The following is a 21963-nucleotide window of genomic DNA, read 5'->3' as shown; positions in this document are numbered from 1 at the left end:
AACATGACCTTTAAAAACGGATTGCTGTGGCCAGAGCCATCCCTCATCCTACCTGCAAGCAGCTGCTTTCTAGCCAGCCTGGGTGGCTGCAGTGGGGCTGTGCTGGGGAACCTGGATGGGTCCAGTCCCAGGAACAGCTCCAGAGGGAGCCTGTGAGTTGGTGGAACCTCCACTCCTTGTGCATCAGGATAACAGAGAACACCAGTAGTGAGCGAAAATCAAATCCAGCTTGTCTCGTTGTAGGGCACTGCCCTATACAGTGAAAGGGTGGAATGTAGGCACTCCCTGCCCTTTCAGACCTCCTTCCCTCCCATGTGGAGATGCTCAGATTCCCAGGCAGCCTGGGTGCTGGTGCCTGCCAGCCCTGGAACACGCCAGGGGCTAAAGGCTGCACCTGGCAAAATTCCTGAACTGGCACATCCTCCTCTTTCATGAGCTCAGTTTAGCCCCATATGATTACAAGAGGGTATTTCATTTTAAATAAAATCTCTAACTTCCATTCACATGTGTGCCTTTGTTGTTCCGTGAGTCAGAGCCGCTTGGGGAGGCTGCGAAAGGCTCTGCACATTTATTTATTTTAGGCTTTTGCACAGCATGTGGGTGCTGGGTTAAAAATAATGTGGCACCTCTCCTTGCGCTTCCTCCCAAGCAGCGGATCCAGGCAGAGGGATGTGCAGGGGAAACAGCAAATGGAGCTGCAGCTCCAACAATCCACGGAGTTAATTCCTTTCATTCAGTCATGGTACAAGCAGGATGAGAAAACCCCCCCGGAGAGAGGAGAAAGGCTGGTGTTCTTTGGCGCTGTGAGTTTTATGTCTTTCCCTGTTTGCAGTGTTTGAAAAATAAAACAATAATGCTGCTGGGATAATAAGCAGAAGTTGTGCTGAACTCTTGCCCTACACCACAGGACCTGGCTGGAGCAGCCCATCCCACCTGCACAGGAGCCATGGGTGCTGCAGGTGTGGATCCCAAAGCCAAGCTGCTGATGCCAGTTTTGCTGCCCTCTGTGAAATACTCCACAAACACCATCCATGAGAAACAAAAATCTCAAAAGTCTCCCTGAGCAAGTGGTTCCCAGCCTCTGGAAGCCACCCCGTGGGTTTCCTGAGTGTTGTGCTGGGGCTGCTCTGCATCTCTGCCGTGCTCCAGCGTCTCCCCGAGCCTCCCCCCGGCCCAGCTGCCCACGAAATGACAAAAAATAGCAAGAGCCGAGGCAGCTGGCATGGAGCATCTGTCACCTCCCACACAAGTCACAGCAGCTCCAGCATCCCAGCTTGTTGCACTTACCTGCTCACTCTCCTCTTTCCTCGGGCAAACACTGCAACTGCTGGCTGAGGCAGACCTCCCCTCCCTGTGCCTAAGGTCTTCTCACAGCCTGGTGTGCAGGTAAAGTTGCTCAGTAGCTGTTGTCTGACACCGGGTCAGAGCCATGGGTGGGCTCAGGAGTGGCTGCCCTTTGCTGGGTGGATTTGCTGTCCTAATAAGTCAGCATGGAGCAAATTTGAGGGACTAGGAGGGGAGGCAAACCTGAGGTTTCCTACCAGCTGGTGGCCCAAGCTGACAGGACCAGACCTTTTATTTCATAATAACCTGAGTGCCTTCGAAGTGGCTTCTGTTGAAAGGGAAAAGCATCCCTGCAGATGTCACCTGTCAGAATCAATCTCTTGTAGCTGAAATGAGCTGGGCCCACCACCCCCCATTGCACTGCTGACAGCCCAGGGAGAGCTGTTGTAACGAATCACTTCTGTTCTTAGCCACTATTGAAGCTCAAATCCCTCCTCAAAAATAAGGTTTGACCTTGGGTGCATCCTAAAAGCTGCTGCTGAGGTGTCCATGGAGCTTCAAGCTTCCACACTGATTTGAGTGCGGTACTAAAGGCTGCTGCAGTGGCACAGGCTGGCAGAGCTGCTCTGGCTGGAGAGGGCAGAGCTGCTCTGGCTGGAGAGTCCAGCCCTGCAGAGTCTGGCACAGCTGTGGAACACCCTGTGATGGGCAAGATCCCACCCAGCTTCACTTGCCCCACATGTGGCTGTGGAGAAGGATCCACTGGAGGAAAGAGGCCAGAAGAAACAGTGAAAAGTGGGGAAGGAAAAGTGATGTTGCCAGCCGGTGTTACGTGAAACAGTAAACCAGAACAGCTATTGCAGGTTTTGGCAAAGTCCTGCCCCAAGTTTGGGGGGATGCTGAGAAGATGTAAAGTACTGATTGTCCTGTCTGGGACAGCCATGCCAAGTTTCTGTCCAAGAGAAGCATTTTCCACTTCACTGGTTTTTCCCATCATCAGGGAAATAACGCTATGGGGAGGAATTCTGCTAAGAGCTGCTAATGAGGTAGGAGAGTTTAGCTGTTCTGCTGGGGTTTTGGGAGGCAACACTGGTGCTCTCCTTCATCCTGGCCCTGTAATGCCTGTGGGAAATGCTCCTGGTGTGACTGTGGGCATTGTGCACGTGCTTTGCCAGGGCAGAAGTTGCTGTATGGGACAAGCAGCAGCAGAAAACCCACCTGAGTGTTTCAGTGCAAGTACATTTGCATAGAAGCAAAGGGGAGCGGAAGCTCAAAATGTGTATTTATAATTGATTATATGCATGGCTGCTGGGGGCCTCTCACACTGTAATGGTTAATTATGTCACTGTGGGAGCCGTAGCTTCATTTGTGTTGTATTCAAATAACCCTGCCCAGAGCCCAGGCAGCAACAGAGCAGGTTGTCTGTCTGGAGAAAAATGAAGGTCTTCTTTGTTTGGGGTTTTTTTAACAATATAGAGAAAAGGAAAATGATGAGCAGCCAATTACTGTGTTAAAACCATCTACCCTGACAGCACATCCGGTCCTAACAAGCCTCCTGTAACTTTGTGATTTTATTGGTAATTCCTGCTCATGATCTCCATCCCAGGGAAGCCTCTGTCCCCTTGGAGTCCCAGGGGGCATTGCCCCCTTGGCTGCCTTTTCCAGTACAGAACCCATTCTGCTGACCAAATCCCTGCTTTGTCCTTACTGTCAAACCCCCAAGGGATTTGCTGCTTTAAATTATTCCTCAAATGTGAATAAGAGCCCAGGAAAACATGCTGAATTCACTATAATTGAAGTATTGCTGTAACTTTGTGTGAAAGAACTTACCTGGTGCAATCCCTCAAGGACAAATAACCAGAAACCTCCTACTGGGAGACAGTTTTATACCAGTCTGGACCTGGAACTTGCCTATTTTTGGCTCTACCATGTTCTGGTTGAAGAAATCGAAACTTCCACATCTGCATCAGCTTCTGTTCTTTCTGTAAATCAACAGAGCTCAACAAGCCTGAGCACATGGCTCCATTGATTCCAAACAAGCCACCCGACAACACCTCCTCCGCATCTCATATCTCACTTTATTTTGAGTTCTTCTATTTAAAGCAGTCATGTTTTGCTAACTGGGGCCACCTCAGCAAAGATGCAGCAGGTTTTAGCCAGAAAACTGGGAGCTAGGGACTGTGGCATGTGTGCAAAGCCCTGCAGAGATTGAGCTCTCCCTGCAGAAATTTCCTCGCAATCTTGAGCTCCAGGTGCTGGGATGGTGTCCATGAGCTCCCTGGGCCCCGCTCCTGGGCTGGCACCTCCTGCAGCAGGAGCTGCCCACATGGTGTGTGACCCTTTTCTTGTCCTTCCCACGGTATCCAAGGAAGTGTCCCATTGCTGGACACCTCCATGGAGCTGCATCCTTTTTCTTAGCTCAGCCTCTCATCTTCTATGTGTTTTGGCTGAATCACTCAGCCTGGCTGGGGTTTCCAGAGCCCACAATATCTGCCCATGTCCCTCTCTCCTTTAGCCCTGGCTCTCTCCCTGCCATGGTCCCAGCCCTGCCAAGCTGCCTTTCTCCAGCACACTGGCTTGCTGCCCTCCAACCCTTCCCGCCGTCTGCTGTGTCCTTAGCTGTGGATTTGACACTGGTGGCTGGAGCCAGTTTTCCCTTCCCCAGCTCCCAAAGGAGTCATGTCCTGGGAAGGGCAGCCCACCCAGCACTCGGAGCAGAGTTTTCCAGGTGTGGGGTGCAGAGGGGCTGGGGGTGCAGGGAAGCGAGGAGGAAGAGAGGGGCAGGAGCAGGGCTGGCTGCCACCCCTGCCCCAGTGGTGAATGGGAGCCACCAGCTCAGGGACTGGGGACAGATGGGTGGAAGCAGAAGAAGGGAAAGGAGGAAAAAAACGTGGAATAGAGGGAAAGTGGGGAAATAAAGGAAAAGGGTGAAAGGAGAGGCAGGAACGGGGGAAGGAGGGAGAGAGGGAGGTGAGCGGGGGGTGGGGGGGAGAGAGAAAGAAGGGGTGGATGGAGGGGGAGGGAAGAAGGGGAGGATGGAGAAAGGGAAGGAGGGATGAAGGGAGGGAGGGAACGGGGACATGGAGGGGAGGGAGAGGTGGGCTGGCCCCGCCGGCGCCATGTGATGCCCTCTCCTCCCCGGGCTCTCCCGGCGCGGCGCGGAGCGGAGCGGAGCATCCCCGGGGCCGCCGGCCGCGTCCCGCAGCGGAGCAGCGCCCGCGGGGCCGGTGAGTGCCGGGACCGGGATGGGGAGGGGAAGGCTGGGGCTCCTTCCCGTGTCCGGGCCAGGCTGCCCCAGGAACGGGGGGGAAACGGTCCAGGAGGTGGCTTCGTGGAGGTTCTGAATTGAATGTAAACCCCTGAAAGTTTAAAGCCGAGGGAAGAGGGATCTGGGGGCGGAGGCGCAGGGCTCAGGGCAGGTATCCCTGTGCTTTCCGTATTCCCCTTGGAGTGGGAACCGGCCGGGGGGGCGGCGCGGGCACCGCCCCGGGCAGCATCCGCCGCATCCCCAGCACGGTCCCGGAGCGCAGCGAACCCCGGCGGGCGCAGCCGGACCCGGCGAGGTGCCCAGGTGAGGTGCCCGTGTGCCCTGCCCGTGTGCCCTGCCTGGGGACCGGCACCACTCGGGCGGCGGCGTTTGGCTTCGCCCGATTGCTGACGGAAGCACCTTAGCACGAGGAAGCCGGAAAATCCCGGCGCTTCATCCCTGGGCTTTTCCCCTCCAGGCTGCTCAAACAGAGGCCATCTCTTGGGCACTGAGAGCATCCCCGTCCTCAGCGGCGAGTTTTGAACGTTTTGCTGAGGAGTGGATGTGTATTTTTCCCAGGGAATATAAAATCTGCGGGCAGTCAGGCTGTGAATGTTTTCCAGTGCAGCAAACCCCTTGGAGAGGGGAGTGTGAATTGAGCGAGGCTATCTGAGAAAAACCCGACCTGGTTCTTAAGTGAAGTAAAGTGCCGGGGGGGTGAGGGGAAAGGCTGGATCATGTGTTATCATATGAACAGGGAACGGGGACATGGAGCCTGTCCTCACTCCTGCACGCGCTCCTTATTCACAGCCTGGGGAAGGTGACGAAATGTGAAATGTGGTGGTTCAGCCTCCGCGGCGAGCAGGGAGGGTCTGACACGTCCTTTGGCTCTTGATTAATTGCCGGGCATTTCATAAAACTTCATCAGCCCCTGACGCGGGATGCTTTTTGCAGCTCTTAGGGTTGGGGCTTCCAGGCACGGAGCAGCAGGAGCTCCTCAGGGGTGCCCGGGGAGCGGGTCTGACCTCGGCACCGCTGTCAGCACTGTGTCCCTTGTATCCCCCAAATCCCCCTGGGGGAGAGGAGGCCTCGTCGGAGCTCGTCGGTGCCTGCATGGTCCAGGTGAGACTTTGGAAGGGGCAGCGAGAATGGTGCATTCCCTGAAGATAGCACTGCTTCATCAAGACCACTGCAAAGGACTATTTCAGCTAAAAAAGAGCATTTCTGCTGGGTTTCCTGCAGCAGCAGGGAGTGCTGGTGGCATGACCCAGGCTGGCAGCTTTGCTGGAGGAGCATTCCCATGTTTCCATCACTGCTGCCCTTTGCTTTCACAAGTGCCTCGTGTCTGGGCTCCTTTCAGAGGCTCCTCTGCCGCTGTTTTAGAAGCACATTTCAGTCTGTCACGCCGTGACCCGGGTAAAAAGCCAAAGGGCAGGAGACTGGCTCCCAGCAGCCCATCCTGTGCCATCACACCTTCCCCTCAGGCTGCTCCATGTGACATCCAGGGGACAGAAATGCCCCTGTGTGGGGGTTTCTCCGATCCCTTGCTGTGTTCTTGTAGCTGTTGAATATATTCATTGAGCTGAATGAATTCCCACCTGGCAGCATCCATAGCACAGCTTTTGCAGCTTCAGCTTTATTTATGGAGAGGGGCGGGAATATGAAATACAAAAGAGAAATAATGCACAAGCCTGCAGAGATTTCAATGGTATCAGCGAACTGTGCATGGCTGGAGTGAGAACCGGGAGCTTTTCCTAAATCGGCTGGGAAGATTCAAACCCCCGGGTTTAACATGGCATTTTTAAAATAACATTTGACCTAGACCCCATCATCTAGTTATCCAGGGATCTTAATCTCACTGAAATTAAAGAAAGTTTGGGTTCTAGGTGTGTTCTAGAAAGATGGAGTCAGGGTCACACCGATTTTTAAAGATGTATAGTCACAACTTCAGGTATTTGTAGTAAAATATTTACTGGCAAAATGTAGTTTGTCAAAGGACAACACGCATGCTATCAACAGGCTCAGGAAATGGGTTGTTACAGATGAGTAGAATTTGTGTGGGGTCGTTTAGGAAGACAGGAATTACAGTTTTTCTGTTATTAATGAGGGAGATATCATTGCTTATCAGTGAAAACCCTCGTTAGAGCAGTGTCAAGGCTGCACCAAGGGCATTATTGGAGCAGCACAGCAGATGCACCCACTGACCCAGGATGACTTCTGGATAATTCATTTTCCCTCCCAGTGCTCATCCAGTGCTGCTTGGTGACATCCCCATCGGCAGGGAGCAGACTCAGGTCTGCCAGGGCAGGACCTGGCTCACTCTCAAAACCCTACAGGTGGCCCTGGCTTCTTCCTGGGAGACATGAAATGATTATGACAGATGTTCCTTCTCCCTGCAGCAGCTCTGGCGGGGAATATCAGGTCGGATGTAGGTGGCAGGAGAGGTGCTGGTGGGTGGGTGCCTCAGGAACAAGAACCTGGTGGTACAAAGGGAATGGCAGAGGAGTGCAGGCAGAGACAAGGTACACACAGCCAGGCCAAGTTTCACCTGGGCATAGATGTTGGCCTGGGGGAAGGATGGAGAAGAGTGAGACCATTTCCTGCCTGTTCCCACAGACTTTCCCAGGGTGTGGCTGCACTTCCCTGTGCTGAGCAGGACAGCTGAGCCCATTGTCTCCTGACCAGCTCATGGTGCCTGTGCCTGTTCTCAGGCTGCTCCATGTCATGCATGGGTTTTCCCACCCTGTCTGCTGGGACGTTTACTGTTAAATACTGGAATTGGTAACAAATCTTGCTAAAATCTGGGTGGTAGAAAGTTTAATGCCTCCAGTGATGTATAAATATTTGTTAGGTACATTAATATTCCTGATTATTAAGCCCAACAAGCTGCACAAAGCAAAGACCTTTCCTATGTGAAAATGGGACCAAACTTTATTGGCTGCTCAGCATCAGACCTGAGGAGTTGTGCTTGAAGACATCACCAACAGCTTCCATGGAGCTGTGTCCCAAAATGCTTGAGCAAAGCCAGATGCAGCAGCTGCTGGCTTTGGTCACTGGGTTTAGTGGCAGCCACAAGTGTCACCAGGCTATGAAGTCGTTTGCAGGAGGTGTGGATGACACAGCCCTTGTGCGCTTTCTTTATGCCATCATTTCACCGCTCAAGGCTTTGCAGTACAACCGGTTCCTAAGCAGGGAAGAGGGAGTGCAATCTCCTGGCTAACAAGGCACTGCTCCCTGCTATCCATCATCTTTAATCACACCGAGGGCACATTGGGCAGGCTGCACGGTCTCTGCAGCCGTGGCCAGCACGTGCAGCCTGCCCAGTGTGCCACTTGTCTGCAGCCCTCAGTGCTCGGAGAGCCCAGGGCCCTCAGGGGATTTCTGCCTTTCTCTCATTTATCACTCTGAAAATGTTCGTAAAACCCCTCCAGCTGCCAGCACTGGCAAGAAGAGTGGGAGTGGAGGAAGAGCTGTGGTTTCCTGTCTCCCCAGCTCAGGTACCCACTGACACAGGGGAGTGCAAGAGCCTTAATTAGCTCTTGATGCTATTGTTACCTCCCAGCATGCTTAATTTAGCTCAAGCTGGCATGCACTGATCGTTCAGGGGAAAAGAAGGAACCGAGGGTGTTGGCCCCTCTCTGCTGAGCAGCCTCAGCTCCTGAGCCTGGGCTTTACCTGGGGCTTTTCGTAGACCTTCTGCCGCAATAAAAGTTTATAGCCCAGACACATTTCATGCACAGCTCTTGAGGTGCTTACACTGAATTTGGGGGCTCTGCTCACACCCACTTCCGTTTAAAATAACATCAATATCTTACAGAAGAGGTGCTTGACTACTTCAATCATTACCCGCCTTGCTGCTGGAAGGACACAGAAACCTTGAAAAGCTGCAAGAAAGAGGATTATTCTCCCCTTTTAATCTACAAGGCTATTGTAGGACTTTGTGCCAACTTAAATGATACTTGGAAGTGAAAAAGGACCGGCTATTAAAGCCTTAATAGCCCACCAGAGCAGCCCAACCTCGGTGCTGCAGTGAATGGATGTGCACAGCTGAGCCAGCTGCTCTCCGTTATCCCTGGGTCTGTCCCAGAGGAGAGCAGAGGGAAGCACAATGCTGCAGCCTGAACAGGGTCACTGGATCGCTGGGTTACTGCAGTTCATGTGTTTGGGATCTAAAGCACGAGCCATAATGTACCTCAGGCAGAGGTTAATGGGAAGGCACCACTCCCATGGCAGCGAGATTTCTGCAGCTCCCCTAGCACAGTCCCCAGCTGGTTTGCTTTGCAGCATTAGATATTTCCCTCTTTTATTTGGCTTTTGCAGCTCTTTGTAGGGTATTGAAACCAGCAGTTTGACTCAGGTCCCTGACTGTGAACATTCTAACACACTGTGAGTAGGAGAATTCTGTGTCAGATTTGGAGGAGAGAGAGGACATTGGGAAGGGCTCTGCAAAGGACACGGCTCAGCTATTGTTAGGGTTGTAAACTTTGAACAGAATATATATAGGTTAGACCTGGAGAGCTGGACCTGGGGGTGTGGGCAACACTGCAAGCTCAGAGCTTTAGCTCCTGTTTCCCTCTTGAGAAATGCACTTTGTGTAATGCTTTTCTACAACACCCCAGGGTAGGAGCTGCTAGCACACGAATGCAGAGACCTGCCTGCCATCTGCCTGTCCCTGTGTCCCAGCTCCCTGCAGCCCTCCTGCGAGTCGGTCAGAGGGGGAGAGCTGAGGCTGTGCCCTCTCTTCAGGTCCTGCCTGTTTCCAAAGCCATCCCCGTTCCAGCTCCTCCCAAGACCATCCAGGAGCTGAAGCATCCATCAAGGACCCTCATCCTTACAGCTGATCTGCCAGAACTGCTCTTCCCACCTTAAGCCCCATTACAGGGGCTCCACTTGCCAAAGCATCACTTCCGCTGGGGTTAACGAAGGTAAGAGCCTGAAACACCAAGGAAAAAGGAGACACGTGGGTGGGATGGGTTCTATAAAAGTTTTGTGGGGGATATCTGTGGATCCAGAAGGACCACGTGAATGAGACTGACTGTACACACATGGGCTGTGCCAGCAGCGTGTGAACCAGGACCATCAGGGCTGTTTGGTCCATGATTTTATTTGCTGGAAGTTGCTGGCTTCATCCAAAGCCATTAGTGTGAAAGAACTGGAGCAGAGCCATCACTCCAGCAAGTGCAGCAGTGTGGCAGAGGTGGCCTGTTTGGGAAAGGGTCTGGTGTGAGCGCTGGGGTGGGAAATAAATCTCATTTGCTGCTCCTTTGACCTTGGGAATATCATTTGATCTCCTTATACTTGGTGCTGGAGCTGAGGTGGGCTCAGTTATCAGTAACAACTCTCTCTGCAAACCTGACCCAGGCAAAAGGGCAGGGTTTGAGCACTCCACAGCAAAAAGGCTGGTGTGGGATAAAGAAGGAGAGGGAAGTGGGTCAGCCTTGGGGATTCAAGTTATTCTCTACAGCATATCCATCACTCTTGCGCTGCCATAGCAGGATTTTTTCACCAAACTGTAAAAAATAACTGGCAAGAAATGAAGCACAGGAAGTGCTAGGGAAAAGAGGACTTCTCAGAAAAATTATGTAAGACAAGTTTAAGAGAGAAAATCCCAAGTAATCTCATTACCAAAACCAGTCAGCGGTGAGCCTTGCAGTGTGTGAGCTCACACATCGTTTCTTACTGATTATTTATCAGGTGTTCCTTTTGTGTGATGACAAGCACAAAATTAATAGGTTTGTTATTGCTGTGGCTCAATCTAGGCTTAAATAACTCATAACCAGCCTTCTTTTTATTCATTTGTTTATTTTTAAACCCTCCCTGGAGAGCCTGTGAGCCCAGTGTGCCCATTGATCCAGCGCTGCCGTGTCTATCCGTCAGTAATGGCAGCGCCGCGCTGCTGCTCCCAGCTGAGGGGAAGCTTTCAGCCCAGTATTGATCCCTTTGAAGTTTGTTTGCTTGTAGTCACAGTTACAAGCCCTTGTTCAAACTGCCATGAGATGGGCTGTTTTATTTCTTAATATCAGGCTAAACCTCCTCCACATCAAAAGGATTATTTCTTAATTTTTCCAACAAGTATTTTCTCTCTCAGAAACTGAGCTGACATTTCTGTGTGACACTAATGCAGCTCTTAAAGCTGCCTGGTGTATTTCTGTCTCCACATGTGCCAGTGGAGGTGGTAGGTGCCAGCAGCCCAGGACAGGGCACCTGGGAACGCTGTGGAACAACTCCAACCCATATCCTCTGCGGAAATTTCCTTCTCAACGTACCAGTGCAGGATTCACTGCTTTTCCCTGCAGCCATCCCTGCTCTCTTCAGCTACTCTATGGAACCAGAGCAGCCCTGTGTTTCTCTCCTGCCTGCAGCACACCTTTTCCAAGCTTCAGAAAGGACTGTTCCTTCCCAAGCAGTAATTCCAAAACCAAAACTATCCTTCCCGGTTGCCCGGTTTTCCAGGTCAGGTTTGTGGAGCTGCTTCTCCTGCAATCCCAGATGGAGCCGTGAGTGCTGCCCTCACCATCTCCTCCTCTTCCTCTCCTCAGCTGTGGTTAAAGTCATCTCCCCATGTGCTCCTCACACCAGTCCAACTCTCTCTGCCAACCCACAGAGCACCAGTTCAGCTGGGCTCAGGCTGCATCCTGCACACCCCGTTTTGGAACTGAAGCATTTGCACCCTTTGGGTGCTCCATGAGCTCACTGGGATCATTCTATTTCACCAGGGTTATTAACAACCAAATCAGCCTTTTCTGGATTTGCACCTGAGGGAGCCAGGGTGAGTTGTGCTGTCTGAAGGAGAGAGTGCAGTGGTGGCCTCGGCACAGTCCTGCCTGCCTGAGCACTGCCAGCTCTGAGAAGTTTTGTTCTGAAAGAGCTGCTCTCCTTGACCTATTTTATTTTTTTTGCCCATATCCATGGCCTGTGTTGTGTCCTGAGAAAGGGATCACACTGCTCGAAGGCCCTTTATTTTTAGCCAGCCCAATTTCTTGTTGCAGCTTAGTGGGGGCTGGTCCTTTCAGTTCAGCTCCATCACAGCTCACGCTCTCCTGCATTTGATTGCTCCTACCCAGGTCCCTGATGTTCTTTGTACATCCATTGCTTACTCAGTGGGTTTCCTACTCCCCTTTCACCAGCTTCATTCCTTCTCCTTTATGTTCTGCTCAGCCTCTCCCACTACTCCAGATCCATGGCTGAATCTCTGATTTCCTTTGGCCCTTGGCTTGCAGCATGGACCAGGCATCCACAGCCACAGGCCACCAGGCTTGTCCTGGATCTCAGCACCCCTCCACAAACAAACCCTTCCCTCCCATCTGCTCTGATAACCTTGGCAGTGCTTCTCTTCCTCCCAAATGTCAGGAAATTGGAAATGATGCCACATAAAAATCAATGGCTTGGCCCTGCTCTTTCTGCCTTTACCCAGGGCAGGAGGGAGCTGCTGTTTTCTGGTGAGCTCAGAGCAGTGATTTATTGATGTGACCCTTCCTGTCCAGGCAGTTGACCAGTAATATATTCATTTTTATCAGCCCATCCATGTAACCCAGAGCAGCGGTTTGTGCTTGGCATTAGGTCACAGATGTGGGCTCAGAAATCTGGCCAGGATATTTTCTTTCTGTGACTGTGCAGCAATAGGTAAGGACTTACTCCTAGATCTGGGTGAACTGTGTTAGAAACAATACTCATTTCATTTCCCAAAGGGTTCAGGCCTAGCAAGGGCCATGTGCAGCTTCCATCAGAAACTGTTTCTCCAAGGCAAGGAGAAATTCATTATAAGGACAGCAGATTACATTGCAGACCACCCTTATTATTCTCCGGACTACTACCAGAAGGCACAGTGTGATCGAAGGAGCAGGAACAGTTCTAAGGTTCTATTTCTTGGAAATCTTTGGGGCTCAATTAATTTAATTTAAAATCCAGCTCCTGTTGGAAACCAAACAGCCATAGGAAGCATAACACAATTGATAAAGGTCATTGTGAACTAAATCCTTCCTGATAATCAAGCCAGCTCCTGTTGTTGTCCTTGAAAAACCTTTCACTTGGGAACCCTGTGAATTCTCCAGGCATTGGACCTGGGGAAGGTTTGTTTCAAGCAGACATTCTGCACCATCCCTGCCCCTGTCACAACAGGCTGGATGCTATGTGCCAGCGAGGCAGTAATAGGCATCAGTCTCTAATGTATCCGTGATTTCATGGAGATTGAAGTGTGAGAGGAAAAAGGAATGAGGCAATTGAGAGGTGCAGCTCTGACGCCCGACCCCTGCCCTTGCTGCTCGTGTCACACCAACAGAAATGAGACCAAATGGGTCTATTTTCCAGTGCCTGATGTTGGTGGACAACAAATCACAGGAAATACTTCATTATTTCCCTCTGAGTGGCTTTATCTGGACCTTCACATACTCCCTACTATGATTTTTGGCTCATTATTAACGAAAATGTGCAGGGAGGATGGTTGTTGATGATACATGAGCCAAGAATAGATTCCAGTTCCTTTTACCATTTTGGCACCAAAATGCCAAGAGGGATGAGACACCCTGTAGTAAATGCTGTTCATTTTGAGGCAGCAACTAGAAAATATGGCTCTGGCTGAGCTAGGGAAAAGAATGGATGAGCCAGAGGATCTGTGTTTTGGCTGTTTGATTGCTGAATCCAAAGGGAATCTATAGAGATGGGAAATGGCATATTTCCTGGAAATGGCAGGTGCAGGGCTGATGCGCTTCTCTGCCCCATAACCACCAGTTTCTTCTTTAGCTGCTGCCTCCTAATTCTTCAGGGAAAAAAGAATCTGAGCATCCTCTCAGCACTTCATTCCTTGCTCCCCTAGCAGGGAGGTATTCCTCCTGGGAACACATCCTACTTTTCTTTAGCTGAGGGAAGCATTAAATAACAACACTGAAAATGAGGCTGGTTAGCAAAGCCAAAGGTGGAGGGAAAGCTTGCAGGACTGTGAGCTGGAGCACTTGCTTGGGCTGTCTGGAGACAGCAATCCCCTTCCTGTAGGCTGGAACCTTCTGGGAAAAGGCAAAGTGTGAACACAGGAAGAGCCAAATCCTTAATTTCATATGGAAGAGAATTGTCAAAGCTGTTGCAGCCTTGAGGGTGCAAGTACATCTGCTTCCTACCAAGATGTACTTGCCTGCTTTGGACTTGGGGTCAGATGCAATAATTAAAGACTCTCTCTCCCTCTCTCACTCAAGAATTTGATTCTCTTCCAGCAGCATTCCCTGCTCTTCTCTCTTATTGCTGCCCAGAGCAGTGAGCTGGAGGGGCACACAGACCTTGGATGTTGCATCTGTTCAGTAAGTGCCATTCTTTGGACTCCACAGTAACTACAAGTTTCCTTAATGTTAATCCAAATGAAACTGCTGCAAATCCAGCCCAGGACAGGTGTGGGGAGCTGTGGATTTGGGAGACAGAAGTGCTGGGGATGGGCACTGCAAGAGCTCAGACCTCCCCAGAGTGCTGGAGCAGCAAGAAACCTCTCTCAGCATCATCTATTCGCTTACATCATGAGGGAATTATAGTACAACATTATCCTTGGAGGCTTTCAGGTGTAAAAGTACAAACTGTGAGGACTTTTGACATCTCTGAGTGTCACTGTAAGCAAGTGAGAATTAATGTATTTGCATCTGAGGCACTAGAAAAAATCACCCTCATCCAGTCTGCTCGGCTGTGTTGGAACAGGGAGCTGTGATCTCCTGAGCCAGGCAGAATTTGTGTCTGTGATTTAATCACTAAACCCACCACCTTTACTGCAGTGATAACAGCAACAGTACTTCTCTTCCAAACAGTCTGTTCACCAAGGGAACACAGGAGTGATGGAGCCACTCTTGAGGGTGTGAAACAAAGCTAGTGCAGTTCTAAAGGGAGCCCAAGGAAGATGCAGCCTGCTTCTCGAGTCAGTAGCTTTTGTTGTCTAGCTGGATTTAGATTTTTTTTCTTTATTTCTTGCAGTGCTGAATAGCAGCAAAATGTGCCTTGGAAAATATACATGACACGGCACTTACCTGTGATTCATTCTGCCTTTATAACAGCAGTCAGCAGCACTATCTGCTCCTTGCTTCTCCACACAAGACCATCTCTCACACATCTTTTTCCTTCTTGCTCTTATCCCTTTAATCTTTTGTTGCTGTGGTTCCCCCCCCCCCCCCCATACTAATTTAACTTTTTCTCCACTGCACCAAGATCTCTGATTTCTGGTGCTATTTTATCAGTCTGCAGGGCATCATAGGAACTGCTAATTTCCTCAAAGTAGCAAATGTGCAATAAAATAATAACAATAAAAAAGAGATGACATACATAAGTGACATGGGGGTGAGGGAAGTTTCTCCTGTAATGTTTGCCCAAGGCCTGGCTGCAGCTCTCTGTCCCCATTTCCCCACCTCTCTCCAAAGCACAAGGTGGGAGTAGGTAGGGAGGGTACTGGCAGCTCTGGCAAGGGCAATAAAAAAAAAGGCAGATTATTATGTCATGCCACTCTGCTTCGGGTTGTTTGATGATGTCATAAACACAGCATGGCTTTTGCAAAATTAGCATGATCTCCTAGTGGGTAGATCTACCCTGGAAGTGGAAAAATGGCAGTGTTGGAGGGGAGTGGGATGGTGATGGGAGCTGCTCAGGGTTGGGGGATGGCCTAGCAGTTATGAGCAGCTTTGTTGATCCCTGAGTGCGGTGTCCGTGATCCTCAGCAGCTCCTGTGCCGGGGACTGGCAGCGCTTGATAAGACTCTGAGCATAGATAAGTTGCTGCGGTTCAGCTCCGTCCTTGGGGGGATCAGTGCCAGCTCTGGCTCGAGCAGCAGGAATTCACCTGCAGCAAATCCAACACAAGCCAAGGAGCTGCTCCCGGCCTGTCCATGCTGTGCCATTCCCACATCCCAAGCCACGGGTCGGCACGGGGCGGCAGTCGGGTGGGATTTGGTTCAAACTCTCCGTCTGTCAGTGATTGTTCTAATGGCTCCTTTCAGCTCAGCCTACACAAGCAATTCAGGGCAGAGCTTTGGCACCCCTGCTCCCCGTGCCGAGGGCTCCTCCCGTGTCCCGCAGCTGCTCCCAGGCCCTCGATGCTGTTGGGAATGAGCGCCTGCAGCAGGAAGGCGCTGACCCTGCTCAGCAGCGTGTTCGCCGTCTGCGGCCTCGGCCTCCTGGGCATCTCCGTCAGCACTGATTACTGGCTCTACCTGGAGGAGGGCATCGTCCAGCCCCAAAACCAGACAGCCGAGATCAAGCTGTCGCTGCACTCAGGGCTCTGGAGGGTCTGCTTTCTGGCAGGTATGGTCTCCCAGCCAAAAACATCCCCTTGGTTTGTTGTGTGTCAGTGCCAGTTAGCAGGAAAGGGGCAAGAAAAAGAGGATTTTTAGAGGCTTCACCCATCTCTGCTTCCAAACTCAGGCACGACCTTTGGCAAGCCATATCATTGCCTCATGCCCGACTTTAACAGTCATGCAGCTCCTTTAACAGTCCAAAGCATAAATGTGCCTTTGCATACAGGCTTTGGTGAGTTTGCTGCTGCCCTGCCAGACCCCCTGCCCTGTTCCAGAGCTGCAGCCATGATGCCTTGGGCAGCAGCTAAAAACTTTCCATTTCATCCCTGCAAAATTTAGATTCAGGTCAGCTGGACCATTCCCTCTGTCTGTGCCAAGTTTGATGAAGCAACTTGGCTTGAATAGAAGTTGAATAGAACCCAAAGGGAATGGGAATCTCAGCGTGACCAATCTGAAATGTCACAAAGTTTCAACCGCTTTGGAAAAGTCGGAGGAGAAGTGAGGAGCTCTGATATCGCCCCTGGGGTGACCTTTAACCCTCTGGCTTCAGGATTCACATTTTTATCTGTCTGCCGCAGGTGAGGAGCGTGGCCGGTGCTTCACCATCGAATATGTGATGCCCATGAACATCCAGCTGACATCTGAATCCACAATCAATGTCCTGAGTAAGTGGTTTGGTGGGGTTCCACCCTTTACATCCTGCAAAGCACTAAGGGGTCACTAAGGAACCTCCCCAAGAAATCCCATTTGTGTCCTTGCCAAAGAAGCTCTGAGTTCCTCGACAGTGCTGCCACACAAGGATGCAACTACATTTTTTACTATGGGAATTACCCAGTGTGCTCCTAAGCTTTTGGGGACATCCCTTTCTAATGGCAGGATGCCCATGGAGGCTCTAAGCTGTACAATTTCACTGTCACTGGCTATTCAGCACTAATGTTCATCGCAGTGTTTGGCTTTTTAGTCTCCTCTCCATAATTTGCAGCTGTTTTTATTCCCTAGCAATTTTGCCCATTATATCGCAAGATGAATTAAGGATGGAGTGTCACAACTCTCATGATGAATTCTGCAGTCATTTCTGATTTAATAAACAGAAGTGTTCTGCAAACACTTAACCAGTGAAGCTAGAGAAAAATGCAGGTTCTGATGGTTTCCTATGCAACACTCCACACAGGAACCCTCAGAAATGCAAACACCATGGAGGTGAGACACTGCCACAGTGCCCAGAGATTCTGTGGATGCTCCATCCCTGGAAGTGTTCAAGGCCAGGTTGGATGGGGCCTGGAGCAACCTGGGACAATGGAAGGTGTCCCTGCCATGGCAGAGAGTTGGAACGTAAGGTCCCTTCCAACCCAAACCATTCTATGATTCCATAATTCTATGTTTTACTCAGCTCATTAGCAAGGAGAGAAACCCAGACAGAACATGGTCCGAGCAGGAGAGCTGGAGCCCTCTCACCCAGCTAAGCCCATTTCTTGCACTATTTAGGGAATACTAACCTGTTTTCACTTCCCTCTGCTCCTCTCTCCACAGAGATGATCCGCTCAGCCACCCCCTTCCCTCTGGTCAGCCTCTTCTTCATGTTCATCGGCTTCATCCTGAGCAACATTGGCCACATCCGGCCTCACAGGACCATCCTCGCCTTCGTCTCAGGGATATTCTTCATCCTGTCAGGTGAGCTTTGCAAGCCAGGTTTTTTCCTGACAGCCCTTGAGCATGGAGCTCATTTGCTTCGGTAGCTGCTGGTGCTCTCCTAAGCTGCCCTGGTGACTCTTTGTTGGAGTCATCACTCCCAGCTCAGCCCCACAGCCTGATCAGCCTTTGTGGGATGGATGCAGAGCTCATTTGTGGAAATGAGGGGAAAGGCCCCCACCACTCGTGCAGGAGCAGGTGCTGGGGGAGAGGATGCTTCTCGTGGAACATCAGTCACAGGAGAGATCTGCAACTTCAAACTGCTCAGTTGGGCTGTGTCTACATGAGAAAAGTGAATGTTTTATTTATGGTGTTGTGTGAATGCTAAACAAATAGCTGTGACAGCTGAGCTTTGAAGCAGCTCCTACTGGAGCCAGCTCCCTCCTCCCAGTGCACACAGACTTCCCTGAACAGGGAATGTTTGACTGGAATGAGAGGAGTGCCCTGGGTTAGTGCAGCAGGAGTGCAGCTCCTTTACCCAGCCATTACAAGCACACTCCCACAATTTTTTTACTTTTCCCCCAAAAGTCAGGCCTTCAAGAAGGTGCTTCTTCAGTAGCTTCATCCCTGATGTGTTCACCACTGTCCTTCTGCAGGTCTGTCACTGGTGGTGGGGCTGGTCCTCTACATATCCAGCATTAATGACGAGATGCTCAACAGGACCAAGGACTCGGAGTCATTCTTCAATTACAAATATGGGTGGTCCTTTGCCTTCTCTGCCATCTCGTTCCTTCTCACAGAGGTACCGCATCCCTGCAACAAGTGCATCCCATTCCCAGGGGTGGGCAGACTGAGGCTTTTTGGCAAAAAGAGGGCTCAGATGGGGTTTAAGGGAGGGCTGTGAGGGCAGAGGGGTAATGCATAGCATGAAGGGGACGTATGGGGGGACAGACCCATTCTGGAGCACTAGTGGGGCATTTGATCACAATTTGATGCTGAGCATGAAAAGCAGAGGAGGAGATGTGGTTGTGCCACATTATTTACTGCACAGATCCAAGGCATAGGGCAGGGAAGTAATGGCCCTCGGGTGCTTTTGAGCATCAGCAGCAGTGCAAAAAAAGGCAATTTCTATTTTGTCCTGTTTGGGTGGTGGTGCAGAAGGCAGCCATGGGCAGGGAGGGCCTCAGGCCGTGTCTCTGTCCCGCAGAGTGCCGGGGTGATGTCTGTGTACCTGTTCATGAAGCGCTACACGGCCGAGGACCTCTACCGACCCCACCCTGGCTTCTACCGGCCCCGCTTGAGCAACTGCTCCGACTACTCAGGGCAGTTCCTGCACCCAGACACGTGGGGACGGGGCCGCAGCCCCTCGGACATCTCCAGCGAGGCGTCCCTGCAGATGAACAGTAACTACCCAGCCCTGCTCAAGTGCCCCGACTATGACCAGATGTCCTCGTCCCCCTGCTGAGCCCCGCCGGCCCCGCGCCCACTCCGATGGTCGCCACATCCCGACTCCATTTGTCTTTTTTTAGGCCACTCTTTCAGGCCAATTCTCTATTTATAGGAGCGTAAATATAACCAGAGAGATTGGTTATATAACCAGTAGTGTAACCTAGAGAATTGGGATATATCCCTTTCTTTGTTTTTTGGGTTGTTTTATTCCTCCCTGCATAACTAAGAATCTCTCCAAAGTTCTCTTCTCTCAGCTCATCCCGCTGAGCAAACAGCAGTTCTGCCTGGGGGATAAATCCAGGGCTGGACTCCAGAGCAGGAAAAAGAAAATAGAGTAGAACTAAGGAAAAAACGGTGTATTTTTTTGGTGTAGATAGGTAGGCTGCTACAGTTTGTGTATTCAACTGTATCATTGAATTCTGTATTTACTGGCCTGAGTGCCAGCAGGCATAAAAGATTCGTATAACTTTCCAAGAAGTAACCAGCATTAGAAAAATAGAAATTTCATCTCGACCGAACACTTACTGATTGGTATCTCTCACGGCTGGATATCACTTCCAACCAGGCTGGAATGGGAAATAGCCATCCTTCGATGAGATCTCATCAGGCTTGGACATGAGCAGGTTGTTGTTCCTCTGTGGCCACTTGCAAACTGTTGCTTAAAAATCCCATGTTAGACTGGAGGCACCCTGGGGTGCTGAGCTTCAGGGGTGGCTCCAGCACCCAAATTTCCTCTGCCATCCTACAGACAGGAGGTCTGAAGTGTCAATGGGAGAATTTCAGTGCAGCATTGAGTGGAAAACAACCTACAGCTTTCCCATGGGAAACATTAAGTGAAGGATTTAGGAAAAATTGTGGCCAGAAGTTATTTCAGTGAAAGGCAAGATCCCAAACTGGTGTAAAGTGATGTAGCTGAGATCAATGATACAAGTCCACTGCTGCAAAGTAGTTGGCTTATATTACATTTTGGCAAGAAAATGGTATTTTTGCTGCTTTTGTGTGTGTGTACATAAACTTTATTTTGAGGTTTTAAGTTTTAAAATTTCATTTGATGCTTTGGCATTTTGGCCCTAGCCAGCTGCCAGGGGAGAGCATCACTGGTGGAAAACAAAGGGCAGGGAAGGAAAAAGCTGTGATCCCTTGTGTGAGCCCCAGCTTGTCGCCTTGCAGGAGAAAGAGCTTTGTCCAAACTTTATTTCTGTTCTTGTTATTTTAAACCATTCTGAAAATTTCCCTTCTGCAAAACAAAACTGTCTGGGGATTCGTAGTATATTTGAGCTTGTTTTGTCTTACTGTTAATTAAAAGAAATAGAATATACACAGTTTTAACCTCATTTGTAGCACACTGTGTAATGAATGGTGCACCTCTTCGTTGTTATTATTTAATATTATTATCTATTATTTGCTATTAAATATTTATTATATATAAACTCCTCCAAAGTAGGGGCCAAGTCCTGGTGCAGCACCACTGTTTGCATCCATTATAACACCCATTCCACAGGACATCGCTGCAGGAGTATATCCAGCCAGCTCTGGAACAGGATTATTCCTCCCCAGTTCCTCCAGATAAGCAAGTAATGCATCTCTAGTTATATCTGGGTAGACTCCTGATTTGTAAAATTTTAAAATCAGGGCATCTTTTTGTAGACACAGTTCTATTTACCCTCAGTTTCTGTATGACCCACAAACATGACCCTCTCACTTAAGTCCCTGCTTTTAAGTGACAGGTTGGCTGCTGGGAAGGTTCAAGCACTAAAGCACAACCCAGCCCCACCATCGAGAAACAAATCTGCTGTCCCTTACCTGGCCCAGACTGATAAACCATCAGTTTTTCATCAGGATCTCCATATTCAGTGTGAATTTGGCTCCAAAAAAACACTGGAGTTCACAAGCAATCATTTTGAGTTTCCCAGGGCCTGGTCTGGTTTGCTGGGCTTGATGCTGGTGATTTTTGGTGGCTCAAAGGCTATTGCCTCTGCATGTTGCCCTTGATGGATCCTTATATTCTCAGTCCTTCTTGGGAGGGAGATGTTTAGGATCACCAAAACTGCTGATGCCCAGAGGCACAAGGGCTTTCCCATGGCCACACTCCTGCACACTGGGGAGTGATCTTGTGGATTAATCCTGTGCAGTATCATGAGATGTCCCTGTCCACAAGTGGAATTTTCCTTTGCACTGATTAAACACAGAATTATTCATTTTATAAATTAAAATGTTTGCCTATACAAGTAGGAGAAATTAGAAAAACTTCATGGCTTCCTCAAGGCCCCAGAAGGTTTAGCAGAGTCTAGGGGTGAATTAGAAAAGTAATTATTTTAATGCATTGGACAGATTCATTGAAGAGATTCTCATCATGTGGCTGCTTTGTGAGCCTGGGAGTTCACACATTCACTTAGGGAGCACAAGTGCAGGACTGCCAGAAGAAATCTGTTAAAATAAATGTTTGCTGCTAGTTCAGTAAATGCATATTTTGGGTAGGAAAATGTGGTGTTTGCAAAGCATCAGCAGCGATGGTTGTGCCTCTGGGTGCTGTTCTGTCCCTCCCAAAGTGCCTGGTGTGGCAGCAGCTCTCTATATGGATGGCTGTGGGCCTCTTAATGCAGTTAGCACACCTTCATGGACTGTGGAGAAACTTTTCCAGAGCCTTTGATCCTGGTGGACGTGACCTGGGTGAGGAGCTGGGGAGAGCCCAGCCAGCTGCCAGGCCCACCTGTCCCAAGAACCACCCTGGAGCCGCAGTTCTCCAAGCAATAACTGCTTAGTAAATACATGCAGCACCCCCTTAGGACACCTATTAATAATTTTATCACCTCTTCCAGCATGGTTTCACCCCACATCTTTCCTTCTTGATGAATAACACTCAGTCACCTCCTTCAGTCTTTCTCCTGCCCACTTCAGTGATGGCCTTTCACGGTGTTCTGTGTCTGGTGCTTTGGCTGCAAATAAAGAAAAAGTGGAGTTTGAGGGTAAGCTACCAATTAAATTAGAGGTTTTACCCCTATGAGTCCTTAAATTCACCCCATGGGATGAGCCAAGCCTCCCCCAGACCCGTGGGAAGGTGACTGTTGTCTGACACTGCACAGAAAATGGTTTGCGCTTAGAA

At 50.1% G+C, this 21963-nt stretch overlaps 1 protein-coding gene across 8 annotated transcripts; it reads left to right on the top strand.

The window, feature by feature from the left end:
• The first annotated feature begins 4378 nt into the window (after window positions 1-4378).
• Window positions 4379-20194, top strand: CACNG5 (calcium voltage-gated channel auxiliary subunit gamma 5). Of its 8 annotated transcripts, none has more exons than XM_042025487.1 (8): window positions 4379-4511; window positions 9151-9456; window positions 13738-13818; window positions 15486-15789; window positions 16361-16447; window positions 17313-17453; window positions 18068-18213; window positions 18619-20194. In XM_042025487.1, exons 4-8 carry the CDS (start codon window positions 15582-15584, stop codon window positions 18874-18876), a joined length of 840 nt encoding a protein of 279 aa, XP_041881421.1. In that variant the 5' UTR covers window positions 4379-4511; window positions 9151-9456; window positions 13738-13818; window positions 15486-15581; the 3' UTR covers window positions 18877-20194. The 8 variants fall into 8 exon arrangements, with proteins under 8 accessions (XP_041881421.1, XP_041881420.1, XP_041881419.1 ...); XM_042025486.1 differs by having other exon boundaries at window positions 13735-13818; XM_042025485.1 differs by lacking the exon at window positions 13738-13818 and adding an exon at window positions 5486-5653 and having other exon boundaries at window positions 9278-9456.
• The last annotated feature ends 1769 nt before the right edge of the window (window positions 20195-21963 follow it).

This window comes from Corvus kubaryi, unplaced genomic scaffold (genome assembly GCF_017639235.1).
Source record: "Corvus kubaryi isolate FWS band 111438036 unplaced genomic scaffold, C.kubaryi_AGA036_p1.0 37272, whole genome shotgun sequence".
NCBI lineage: Eukaryota > Metazoa > Chordata > Aves > Passeriformes > Corvidae > Corvus > Corvus kubaryi.
The sequence above is the reverse complement of the archived record's forward strand: the minus strand, read 5'-3'. Positions and strand labels throughout refer to the sequence as shown.

Coding starts and splice junctions, on each gene's coding strand:
- CACNG5 (XM_042025483.1), top strand. CDS start 15,582: ATGCTGTTGGGAATGAGCGCCTGCAGCAGGAAGGCGCTGACCCTGCTC. Junction 15,790..16,360: donor GAGGGTCTGCTTTCTGGCAG/GTATGGTCTCCC, acceptor TGTCTGCCGCAG/GTGAGGAGCGTGGCCGGTGC. Junction 17,454..18,067: donor GATATTCTTCATCCTGTCAG/GTGAGCTTTGCA, acceptor GTCCTTCTGCAG/GTCTGTCACTGGTGGTGGGG.